This window comes from Lagopus muta, chromosome 5 (assembly GCF_023343835.1).
Source record: "Lagopus muta isolate bLagMut1 chromosome 5, bLagMut1 primary, whole genome shotgun sequence".
NCBI lineage: Eukaryota > Metazoa > Chordata > Aves > Galliformes > Phasianidae > Lagopus > Lagopus muta.
In genome coordinates, this window is record NC_064437.1 from 20,883,179 (window position 1) to 20,895,705 (window position 12,527).

Sequence of the window (12,527 nt, forward strand, 5' to 3'; positions counted from 1 at the left end):
ACATCCAAGCTTTGGATTTACTATGGCTACAAATTGTGTTTTGCAGCATGTGATTATCGGCGTGATGGGGGAAAATTAGAGAGGGCGTCGTGAGATGAACGCAGGTTCTTCCATAGCCCTGAACAGCCCAGTACAAGGGCAGTTCAGCAGCTCTGCGAATGGAGATGAGAAGGCCAGAAGAGTTAATAACTTTAGAGCCCATCTTCCAGAAACACGAGACAGCTCAGATGGTCACTAATTTGTTTTTGTGATCAGCTTTCTTTGAGTTTACCGATTTGCTCAACCAGTAGGGCTGAGATGAATAAGGGGCTTCTTTCTTACCACAAGATTCTTTTGCTGTTGTAGTACTTTCTGTAAGAAAAGAAAAAAAAAATGAAGGTATGCTTCTCACAGAGCGTTAGAGGAGCGCAACTGATAATGCTCAAAACTCTTCAATACATTACAAATATTGTAAGTCTACTCACTTCTAAAAAAAGGAAGAAAATATCAACTACCTACACACTTCTCTTAGCCAGTTCTTTCAAAGATGCATGCTTCACCATCTTCAAATGGTGTCAAACTGCTTCTTCATAACATTACTCCATACAAACTTACACCAGAATATTCCAAATTCACTCATTCTCTGTGATATAATGAGTTATAACAGTGTCCCAAAATACATATGCTATGTAATGCCTAACTGACAGTTTCTAATATCACTAAAGAAACACAATTTACCTACTTTATGCATAGCTACTCTTTCTGAAAACAGATTCATTCAACATTACACACTAATTTACAATTACTTTAATACTGGAATATCCATAAAAGGAATTAAGAACCAGTGCATAGGAAATCTGTAAAGAAGCTCAAACAAAGAACTTCATCCTGCAACCAATTATTTAAAATGCACTAAGGTAAAAGTATTATCCAAAGAGACTGAAATCTGAAGAAAGGCCCTGGGGTTGTGTCCCTCCAGCACTGGAGCCACACACTCAGCAAATAGTATATCTCATGTCTTGTGCTATTAATAATATTGCTTAAAAAACAAACAAACAAAAAAACCCGAGAAGTTTAATGCAGTTGTATTTTTAAAGTTTGATTTTAAATAAATCAGGATTATTTCTCTCTAACACATTTTCTGTGCTTGCAGTATCATAATTGTGACAGCTGTGTGCAAGTTTGTCACCTATTGTGCTAGTGGGGATGGTCTCAGTGCTTGCTGGCATGGTGACTGGTGATGTGGTGCTGTGCAAGGATGCTGAACTGTAATAATCTGTAAGGGAATAAACAACACATCAGCATTTAAGAAGTAAAATTGACTATTGCATATGGCTATGTCACCAGTAAATATCATACACTATACTCCCTCCTCCCCCTTTATTTTTTGTAAATCCAGGGTTTTTCTAAGTTAGAGAAAAGTGCTGAAAGAAGGATCATGCTAATTTATCCAGTAAAAGAAAGCAGACTTTTAGGAATATACCATTTAAAAATGAATTTTGCCAAAGGAGGAGGCCATGCTTTCTGGTTTTTTTTTGGTTTTTTTTTTTTTTTTTAATGCATAATCCAGGATAGAGTCAATAGAATACAGTACAATAAAAACTGCTTTAATGTTTGTGAACAAGGAACTAAAGCACAGTGCTGTGCTCTTACAATAATACACAACTATGAATAGTGCTCATGCTCCTTCAGAAACAATAATCCAGTTGGGTTTATTTGGCAGATAAGATACACTGCTCATGATGTTACTTACTGTTAGCATTTACCCCATTGCTTATGAACCACTGACAAGTTCTTCCTTTCTCATAGGTCCATTTGTGTGGTTCTTGCTTTGACAGCAGCCTCATTCACCAGAGTTACAATACTACTGAGATGACTGCGAGACTTTTCCATCAGATACCAGATCACAAATACTATTGGGCTCTTGCCCCTATGCTGAATTGCAAGTGCCTGTTCTATCTGATAAACCACAATGTGGAAAAAGTTACCCTGAGGTCAAATAACTCTGTTTTTCCCTACAGCTCCGAGGGCATTGCATGGCACCTGAAAGAAGTAAGCAAACCTGATGCAGGCTGATGAAAGGCAGTGAGAGTGTGTGTGGTGAAGGCAACAGGGCTGCTATGCTGCGAGTGGCTGAGTCCCGTGGTCGGACCGGAGCCTGTGTGCATGGAGAGGTGTGTGCTGGCTGCGGGAGAGGAACCTGTGGTGAGAGGCACAGCGTCAAATGCTTTGGAGACATTAACTCAAGGAGAGACACAAAGCTCACGCAGCTCTGCTGAGGCAATGTGAACTTGGTAGGAATCAAAGATACCGTGTATGTGCAAGGCTCACGGTGCTGGGGGGAACAGGAGGCAAGAGAATATCCTGCCAACGTAATCCATTATGGCACTGGTTGCACATCTTCCATAATACATGCTGAGTTTAAATATTCTCAAGTACATCTTGTTTGATATTCTACCCTCTTAAAAAAGCATATTTCATTTCACCGGGCTGAATGAAAAGGCATTACACAAGATGACAGTGAGGAGGAAAAAGGAAGAAGAAACCATAACTAAAAGGAGTCAACAATGTTCTGTAATTTAAATTAAACATTTCTTACCTGTTGCTGCTGGCTGAACTCCTTGAGAAAGAGAGAGAAAAAAAGATGTAAATCACACTTTCAACAAATGATACATAGTCAACAACAAAAATAATAATAAAAAAGAATAATTTCTCCTATCAGCTGAGCTCTCCCTGGGGAATTACTTATTCTAAAGTAACATTTAAAGACATGTAGCAACAACAAGGACCCCAAAACATCAAGCATATAGCGTATGAACTGATACTTTCACATTAAAGTTCCATTTTCCTGAGTCTTGAGGGAGTCTGTGCCAAGCAGCCTAAGGGATGGTCATAGCTTCAAGGAAGGCTGTGATGGATGCCAGCTCAGCTGAAACAGAAGAGCAGCAGAGCCACGGTCCCAATTTCACGGTTACCTGCAGCGGTGCTTGGAGGTGAGAATGATGTGGAGCGTGTAGGTAACGCAGAGGAGAGAGAGCTGGCAGAGGTCAGATTATCATTTCCTTCTGCGCAGTGAGAAAAAGATATCATCAAGTGAGAAATGCATGAAGGTGAGAAGCTCACCTACATTAGAAAAAGACTGGAAGTTTGTATGGCTTTCTCTAAGTAATGTTCTTAGGACAGAAGATACTGGACAGTACTGAAATGGCATCTTCATAGTTCTCAGTGTATTTTGCAATAACAGAAACTAAAACATTCAAAATCTTTCAGTTCATCACAAAGCAGTGTGTCTGAGTAATACCAACAAATGGAGCTAGACTTGAGTGAAAGAAGAATGATTAGAAGAATGAATTAGAAGAATTAGAAGAATGATTTATTAGCAAGAAAAACACCAAGTTTACTTCTTTTCTCAAGGAAAACCTTACTGGTATATAACCCCCAACTACATGAAAGCTAGAAATACTTGACTCAGTATTACTAAAAGCCCTTTAATTTTACTAATACTCATTCCTATATCCCAGCACTTTTCCTGGACCACTCTGCTGATATTTAAGAAACTCTCCTGAAAGCACTAAGTTAACCTCTTATAAACCACTCCCTGATTTCAGCTGGAAGCTGTGACTTTTTCATAGCTATGAAAATAAACCTCAGCTTAACACTTTGCTTTGAAACTTTGACCAAAACCATTCTACATTTGTGTAATGCAATATCAGGAGAAAGACAAAAATAAATGACAATGCCTGGGACTGTGAGAACAACAACTTGCAGGAGCATCCACCATAAAACAAAAGTTTGTCCTCATCACTGTATCTTCTGCTCACTTTGAGGATTAGAAGGCTCCACTTTGAATTAAGAAACATAAAAGCCCTGCTCAATTCCTGAAGAAATCTCTCTCTAATACAATTGCCATGCTTTCAATATCTAGCAAGCTTCCACTTGTTCACATGCTTCTTGCTGTAACTGTCCACAAACTGTCATCTCTCTTCTGTCACTTGTTGTTTTTTTCTTTTCTTGCCCTTTTGCTACTAGTCCTTCTCCATTATATTTCTGTTAGAGTTAAGAAACAAAAATGTAGATGATCTTTTGAACCATCAACACAACTTTAGCATCTGAAATCTCAGGTAAGGACTGGAAACTTTGTTAACAGCAATTGTATAATCTAGCAATATAGATTAAGTTGCCAAAGAACCATATAATGCTAACATATAATCATATTTGCCGTAATCTATTCAGCCTCCAAGTAACTTCATATTTTTTAAATCCAGTGTTCGAAAGCTGGCAATTAGTCACTTTCATTGTCATGGTGTGATTTGCTTTCTTCAATCGGCTTATCAGCAGAAGAATCAATTATTCCCCCTTCTTCCCAAGCCTTGCCTTGTTTCAGTGCATTAAGTATACTTCATGCCTAAAATTTACTTTCTGTAAGCCTCTGTACAGATTGACTTTCAGTTTAAAAAATAATAATAATAAAAGGAGTTGAAGTATCACAAAGTGGCTAATGAAACAATTCAAAATATTTGCTAGGTATTTAATGGAAATGCGATGAAGGCAAAAATGTATAATTAAAGATTCCCTCTTTTGATTAAAATTGAGTAATATGAGCAAAAACATCACAGTGTTGTAATTCAGGCTGTCTCACTGATTTCCTTACAGATCCTGTGAAAGCCATTTTCTTCATTCTTTCCCTTGTAAAGTTAGGAACGATGATACTACTGTAAATACAGTTTCTTGCTTGCTCATGGTGACAGATGCTACATGTTACACACAAAGAACTGATGAAGTTTGGAGGGAGATGACAGAGGAGATTGTCTTGTCCAATCTGACCTACACCAGGGTCAGCTAGAGAAGATCATTTCTTAAAGAAGTCTGGAAAATAACAGTCCTAGATTACCCTTTTTACCTTGGAATAAGCACTGGCATTTTAAAGAACTGCATGGCAATTTTGTGTCATTCTGAGCGGTTTATAAATCTCCTGTTCTGTGATTCAATGCTGTTATTTATCATGGCAATGGAATAGGATGCAGTTAATAAGAATTCAATAGGTGGCACCAAAACACTAAAGAAGTCCTTCCAAACAGCAAGGCATAAACTTACAGAGAGATCTTAGACAAACTGAAAAGAGAACTCAGCAAACAAACTGTAATACTCCAGTATGAGTGAGCATGTTGACAAATTAATTTACTTTTCTCTAAACGTCCCACAGTTGTCAAATACGTCTGAGCCAATCTCTGGTTAACAAAGTCCAAACTGTTTGCTCACACTTGGATTCTAAAACGTGTCTCTGGAAACTTGGAGGCTGAAATCTAAGAATATCTTTAAAATTAATAAGGATGTTCAGCCCACCAAAACCATGCCAAGCAGTATGAAAGTCTGATGATCACCAAAGTGAGCAAGTTGGTCTGGGTTTAAACAGGAAATGCTTTTCTCTCATCTTAAAGTGCATCCATTAAGAAGCCTTTTTTAAGATAATATATAGAGGATAGCCTCAGATAATCCAAGTAAAAGAATTATAGCACATAAAAAGTACTAAAATGCACATGAATACTTCTTTTGCCTTCCCTTAATTCGGCCACTGTCTTGTTCCTACTGACTTACCCAAAAGACTTATGATCTATCAATAGTGTTTGAGCAGTTCTAGCCTTGGCCAGGTACCTTGCAAAAAGATCCCACCAGCACATCCTGCCAGCAGATGGGCAGCTTGGCTAACTCATTTGGTTCTCTTTTATGTCTCACTATCAGTTGGCAGACAAGAGTACAGCTGCTGCTTAAAAGAAAGGTTTTAGTTGAGATGACAGCGTCTCAAAGAAATACTCCTAAACTGGATGAGCTAATCATGTTTTCTCCTGAAAGCCTGAAGGCATTCAGGCCCTAAGATTGAAACATGGGACTATTATATTTTGTATTCAACAAGAGTAAACAGAACAACTTTGAAAGAAACCAGGCTACAAAAGAAATAAACCCGACAACCACAAACATCTTAAACCCCAAGGAGAACAAGGTGTAAGGTCACATTTGGAGACCCAGGAGCAGCTTTGTCACTGCTGCAGTTATGACTTTGGACCTCCTGCAGTGAACCATGGTCGCACTCTTCTAAGAAGTTAATGTTTGTTGATGTCCTCTAAGGAAAGGCAGAATAAAGTGAAAACACTTCACTTGGAAGAAACAAGCAACTCAAGAGCAGACAGCTAAGGTCTAGGATATGTTAAAAGTTAGTGCGCGTCAAGGCACAATCTCTTTAAGCAGAACTCTCCAGCTTCATGTGCTTGTGTGTAAGTAAACAAAACTCCTATTACATAAACAGAAGAACCTGCGTTAAAATCCTGAAAACTTAATGTTTTTACGGACAAAAAGACTCTAACTGAAGCACATCTCCTATCAAGGAAGGTTGAGGGAGCTAGGCTTACTTAGCTTGGAGGAAGGCTTCAGGGAAACCTCACTGCAGCCTTCCAGTACTTGAAGGGAGCTTTGAAGCAGGAAGGGGACCAACCTCTTACAGGGGAAATAGCAACAGGACAGAGAGGAATGGCTTTAAACTAAAAGAGGCAAAATTTGGGTTAGACGTTAAAAAGAAATTCTTTACTTAGAGGGTGGCAAAGCCCTGGCACAAGCTGCCCAGAAAAGCTGTGGATGCCCTTTCCCTGGAGGTGCCCAAGGCCAGGGCACTGGTGCTGTGGGCAGGGTTGTGCCTGCAGGTAGGTCGTACACAGGTCCTTTGGTGCACACAGCTCAGAGAAAGGAAGAAAGGAGGGTCCCTTTCTGCTGACAGTGCATTTGGCTTTTTATCTAGGGTGGTGCCACACCTACTGGCTCTTTGCATCCAGCTGCACTCTGCGTGTCTGCTTGAGCTGGGGAGAGGCAGAGGAAGTAATCCTCTCAGCCTCGTGTCCGCATCTGGGCTCCTCTGCTGGGAGAAGAGCTCAGTAACTCTGCACAGCTGCCACCCTCTCCCAGGTGCTCTCTACCCTTTGGCATATTGGACAGACCCCACACCCCCCACCTAGTAGGGCTTCAGACAAAGCAGCCAGTATAGCACCAGAATAGGTCTTCCTCCTTTTTACAGTTTCAGCAGAGGCAGGTTCTTCATGCCTGCACTGAAAGTAACAGGATGTGGTCTTGTTCAGATGGAGTAAAGCTCTCTGAGGGGGTCCTCTAGCAAAGAGCGCAGACATTAGTCAGCTCCACTGCAAGCCAATCCTAAATTGCAAAAAAAAGAACAGTTCCTAGTGGGAGGTGAAGGGTGAGTAAGGCAAGGAGCCTTACAAAATGCTGCCAGCCGCCCTTCTTTGATTTATTTTTAAACTTCAAGTGGGATAGGATGTAATTCACACCTACTTTAAGGCTGCCTTCTGCTGCCAGAGCCAGCTGAGGAGACATTAAAGTAAATGAGCATCAGGGCCAGAGATGTTACTGCTTCTTTTGGCCACAAACACAAAATAAAGAGATCCATTGCTACTTTATAAATAAACCTGGGAAAACCTATGAGTAGGCTTGCAAACACTTAAATGTCTGAGTATTTCTATACCACAGAGGATGCCCCAAATTCTAAAAGTAGAATCATGTGTGCCAAAGTGCTTCCACAGTCAGAGTGCAGAACTGCTCTTCAATCTTTACCATTGTGTCTTGAGGACGAAAAATAAAGCTGTTTCTATTTTCCGGACAACTTGCTGCTTTTTGAAAATTAACTAAAATAAAGACACATACAGTTCACACAAAAAAACACATGAGATTTTGCATGCTTTCAGTTATAAAGAAAATAAAAGTTAATCCTTCAAATTTAACATGTAGAAACTTCTCAGGAAAATGGGGCAATTCAGATAGATGGTCCTAAACAAATGCTAAGGGTTTTGTTTGTTGTGGATGGAGACACGAAAGCACTTGAAAATAATCCATAACCCTAAATGATAAAAAACTTCAGCAGTCCTAGGAATGCAACAAACTTAAGGGAATTAAAAGTAATTAAGAATTAGAATTTCTATTCACACAGGAAATATGATGTTTATTTTCATCTGGAACTCTGGGATACAAATTTGGAATTATAAATTTTAAACTAAGAAAAATTCTTAAGTGTGTTGATCATACATTGCCAATCATATCCTTTTGGCATCAGGATGTACGCATTCATTCTGACTCTCCAAAGTGATAATTAAACTAAACAGTTTTGGTGTGAGTTTCTCAAACTGCTTCCTTTTATACAAATCCATTAATTGTCCCCACCGTGGTTCCTTACAATACTGCAATCACAGTTTAAGAGTGTGATTCTGGCAGCTCTTTCCTGCCACACATATACCTCTGGGGAACCAAAGGTTTTGTCCTTCCCGGGACAGGGGAACCTTTGCTCAGACCTGAATTCCACTGCAGAAGGCACAGTCCTTCAGCAAACCGTGTCTCAGGAGTAAGCACAGGTCTGCACACCAGCTAAGTATGATAGGATGCAGTACTGTATTTTTAATGAAAATTGACCTTTAAAATTAATGCTTATTCTTGCCTTGCCAACCATTGCCATGACCTTCTTGCTCTACACCTTCCAGGATGGGAGCTGCCTCTATCCTTCACAGTTCCAGAGCCAACCAGATACACTAAGCAGAAGGCAATGAATTCAAATTGACCAGAAATCAATACAAGGGCAGGGGGTGGAATTAAGAAGAATTTATAGCTGGCAGATACATCAGGGAACACAGTGTTGTAGGCTCAGGAAAGAGGGGGAATTGCAAACATCAGAGTTTGTCTGCATCCACCAAATTAATACCAAGTATAAATTCTGCTATCATACAGAGCTTCTCTTAAGGAAAGAATAAGAAGAAAAGTGTAAGAAGAAAGCTGGAATATTTTTTTCCTCAGCTCATCTAGCTAATCTGAAATCTTTTTTTAATCAAAAACAAATTTCTGATTCTAATTTACTTTTCCTAGAGAAAAAAAATACAGGGATAAACAGAAATTTCCCTCTAGAAATATTGATTTTATGGAAACATCTGTTACAAACAATATCTGGAGTCTGACAAAACCATAAATGTGGAGTAGAACATAACCCAAAGGCACTAATTCAAATGCGTTTTGCCAGCTGCACAGTTCTTACAAACTAATAAATATCTAGGAAGATAGTGCATTTATCAGGCAGAAGAAAAGCATTTCTATCAATTGCACTGCATTTCAAATGCCCTCCTTGGTCTTCATAGGAATACTTTAGCTACAGTAACCCACTTGTTCGACTGCAGCTAACGACGCCTTTGCTGCTCTGTGGTTTCTCTCATGCTGTTTACTTCTGTTTTTCTTCTACAGAACCCTGCTCAAAAGGAAGAGGGTGCAGCATACTGTGGTTTTCAGCTTAAGCACTTCCAAATGGTGAAACTGTGTTACCATAGCACCCACATGCTCAAGCAATCAGACCTATCTCAGTGCTAAACCACAACTTCTCTAGTGCAGTCATGAAATTTCCCTATTAAACTCCTTTTTGCCAAATTTGCATTTTATAATTATTTTTAGTCGTACATTTAATTGTATCATTAACACGATACTGCTGAGGATGCTTTGCATGGAGAATTTGTGATTATGTGAATTGCCTCCAGGAGGAAAAAATATCAATTGCTGATGTAACAGTTCGCTGTGAAGCGCTGGCTACCATCCACAGTCATTACGAAACACCGATCCATGAGGGATGTAGGACTGGCTGTGATATTTGCTTGGCAATTTTGTCATACGTCCAAAAGAAAAGATGTGCTGTTTGTGTTCCCCTTTGTATATTTTCAGTGTTTGAACTTGTACAGAGCCAAGATCCTCTGTCAAGAATCGGTACCTAACTTCAGTTACGACTCTTCCAGGTCTGCTGTCCCTTCCTTGATCTCCTTTTTCCAAATTTACTGTGAGCAGGAAAAAAACACTTGGTCCAAACTGGTGGCTTAATGATATAATCCAGTTGTGGAAGTGCTGAGTGCACATTGCTTACGGCAAGCAGAAGAAAGAAAGGATATGCACCTGTGGCACCCTCAATTCCTATGTTGTAGTTTCTGTGTTGTTGTTGTTGTTTTTTGCTGTTGCCACTTCTGTTAGTCTGTTAGTTCTGGGGAACTACTGAACACAGTTAAAGGCAGATCAGTTCCCAAGAGGTTTGAGCGGAGACAGGCTGCAGCTGAGAAATCACTACTGGTGAGAGTGTGAGGTGAGGGCAAACTTCTTCATCCTGGACCATCTCATTGGACCGTGGTTTATCTAAATGTCTACCTTCTCCATCCACCCTCTGCCCCGCTTCAAGATAAAAGCGCTGTCTTGTATCACATCTCTCTCCAGATTGCAAATTGCTTCTTATAATTTTGTCAGCAAAAGAAAATGAATAAGCCCTGAAACTGTTTCCCTAAACTATTCCTAATCAGCTCAGATATCAAACCATGAACAATTTAACATAATATGAATTGCAGCATTTTGACCGCTGATAACCTAAAGTCAGCTAACATCATAAACCTCCTGTATGTTAATATGAAATCCTTGGATCAACAGCTCTGTACCTATTGTGAATGTTGTTTCAGCAAGTGAGTTTCAAAAGATGTGGCCAGCAATTTTAAAAAACAAATGAACATTTCTTTTGAGAAAAGAGACCCGTCCATGATCTTTCCTCTATGCACTAGTGCTTTTTTTCTGATTTGTTGCTGTGTTAAAGACTCAACAACTATAACACAGCTAACAGGCCTGGGGGTGCTGAGCTACAGAAATAAAAAGTTGATTTTCAGGTGCTCTGAACATTTATTTCTTCATAACTTTTTTTAACATTAAATGTGTATTGCATTCAGTCATTAAAGAGGTTTAGATGTAAGACTAACTTTCAAAGTAAGGTTGCTTCCTCCTATTTGGCTTTTATTTAGAAAGCAGACATATCTTATTTATAAAGCAGAAATAATTAATCTATCACAAAAATAACTACTCAGTGCCATATTCTGTGGATGCAACGAAAGGGTTCATTTGGACAAGGTGGACAAGAGGAACATTTCTTGCTTTACAAAAGAAAAACAATACACAAAAGTTGAGATAGGTGTTCACACTTTCTTTAAAGAAAGTCTGTGCTGCAATCAGGATCCTCAAATGACAAACCACATGCCTGAAAAGCCCCATACTGGCTAAATCCACACACCTGAAAAGCCCCACACTGCCTAAAGCCAGTGGCCCTATTGCATAGCAGAGCAATGCATAAGCCACTGCTCCATACCTCTCATGCACAGCACTGCGCACCACTCCTTTGCCTGCACAGCCTCAGCTTGTGAAGGATCCTTATCTAGAGCAGAGATTTATGAATCAGAATAAAGGGGTTCTACTGAAACCCACAAAAAAATATATAAATAAATAAATAAATAAATAATTCCAGTGATCTAGCATCCACTTTCTTGCTCCAAGATTAGCAGGACCCTCAGCAGTTCCTGTGCCCCAAAATCCCAGTGAGACATCACCAAGCAGCAATGCTCCAAATTATCTTCAGACAATTCCCATGACCCAGATTTCTTCCAGCATCAAGAAAGATCCTAACCAGCACTGACTGATAGATGCCTAGCTTCTGTTTTGTAAAAAGATAGAGTACAGTGAGAAAAAATGTGCAGCTGGCTCACTGGAGAGCCATTCCCATATCAAATGCCTGCTAGATAACTTCCTTACTGCCCTGGGCAGCAGCTGCAGCCAGCAAACATCATTTCAAGAGAGAGAGATTGCACTCGGTCACCAACCTCTTTTGATTTTTCCCCTCCAGACGTTTAGGCCATAAATGACCAGCAAAGCCAAATGAACACCATTTATCAAACACACAACTGAATAACATTTGTGTTATTCATAAAACATTATGATAAATGGAGTTCACCAATCAATAGCTAAGTCAACTGTGCACTTGCCAGGTTACAATTTAAAGCAGTAAAACACAGTGTTATTAGGAAGTCTCATTCAAGGATCAGATTCTACCACTGTTACTGAAAAAAGTTAATTAGTGAACCATATCAACATCCTTTAGAAAAAATGTCAGTTAAGAGCTATTTATACACATTTCCTACGGAAAACCACATGGAATTATTTTTCTTTTTTAAAAATCTTATTATTGAAAGCAGAAATTAGTCAAACTTCCTATATTTGATGGGTAGACCTAAATCCATCTTGCATTCAGATACCATAAGGAAAGTTGGGACTAAGTACTACCCACTGATCAAGCTGGTGCTTCAATTCCACATTTTATTACTGCATCAGTGGTCAGACACGACTTCCACCTCTGTAACATCATCTGCAAAGCACAGATAAAGGCACTATCCTACTAAGATGGCATATTGTTATTACAAGCTCACTAAGAACCATGAACCTTGCAGTCAAAGGACCTGACAGTGTTAAAAAAAACAATTATGCCCACACCTGCTCGATAGCATGGAGAGAGTCATAACGCTACAAAGACTGAAATACTTTGAACTCGAGCTCCTCAGAATGCCATGTATGCCTTACAAATTCTCACACTTTCTTAAAAACTATATTGCAAAACTTGTGCTCTGCCTCTTCAGGACAGGGAGCCAGCACTCAGGAGAAGAGACCTGCACCTC

General features: G+C 39.5%; 1 protein-coding gene across 7 annotated transcripts in view; it reads right to left on the reverse strand.

Annotated features, from left to right (window-relative positions):
* The window catches only part of PTPRC (protein tyrosine phosphatase receptor type C), a 59,535-nt gene that overhangs the window by 25,911 nt on the left and 21,097 nt on the right, over window positions 1–12,527 (reverse strand). For 2 of the 7 annotated variants that reach the window (XM_048947077.1, XM_048947076.1), the window contains exons 3-7: window positions 2,955–3,044; window positions 2,579–2,599; window positions 2,042–2,179; window positions 1,169–1,255; window positions 322–351 (exon numbers count right to left, since the gene is read on the reverse strand). In XM_048947077.1, the coding sequence (XP_048803034.1) occupies window positions 322–351; window positions 1,169–1,255; window positions 2,042–2,179; window positions 2,579–2,599; window positions 2,955–3,044 (366 nt within the window). The remainder of the gene's footprint in view (window positions 1–321; window positions 352–1,168; window positions 1,256–2,041; window positions 2,180–2,578; window positions 2,600–2,954; window positions 3,045–12,527) is intronic. The other 5 variants (XM_048947078.1, XM_048947080.1, XM_048947082.1 and 2 more) reach the window with 5 other exon arrangements.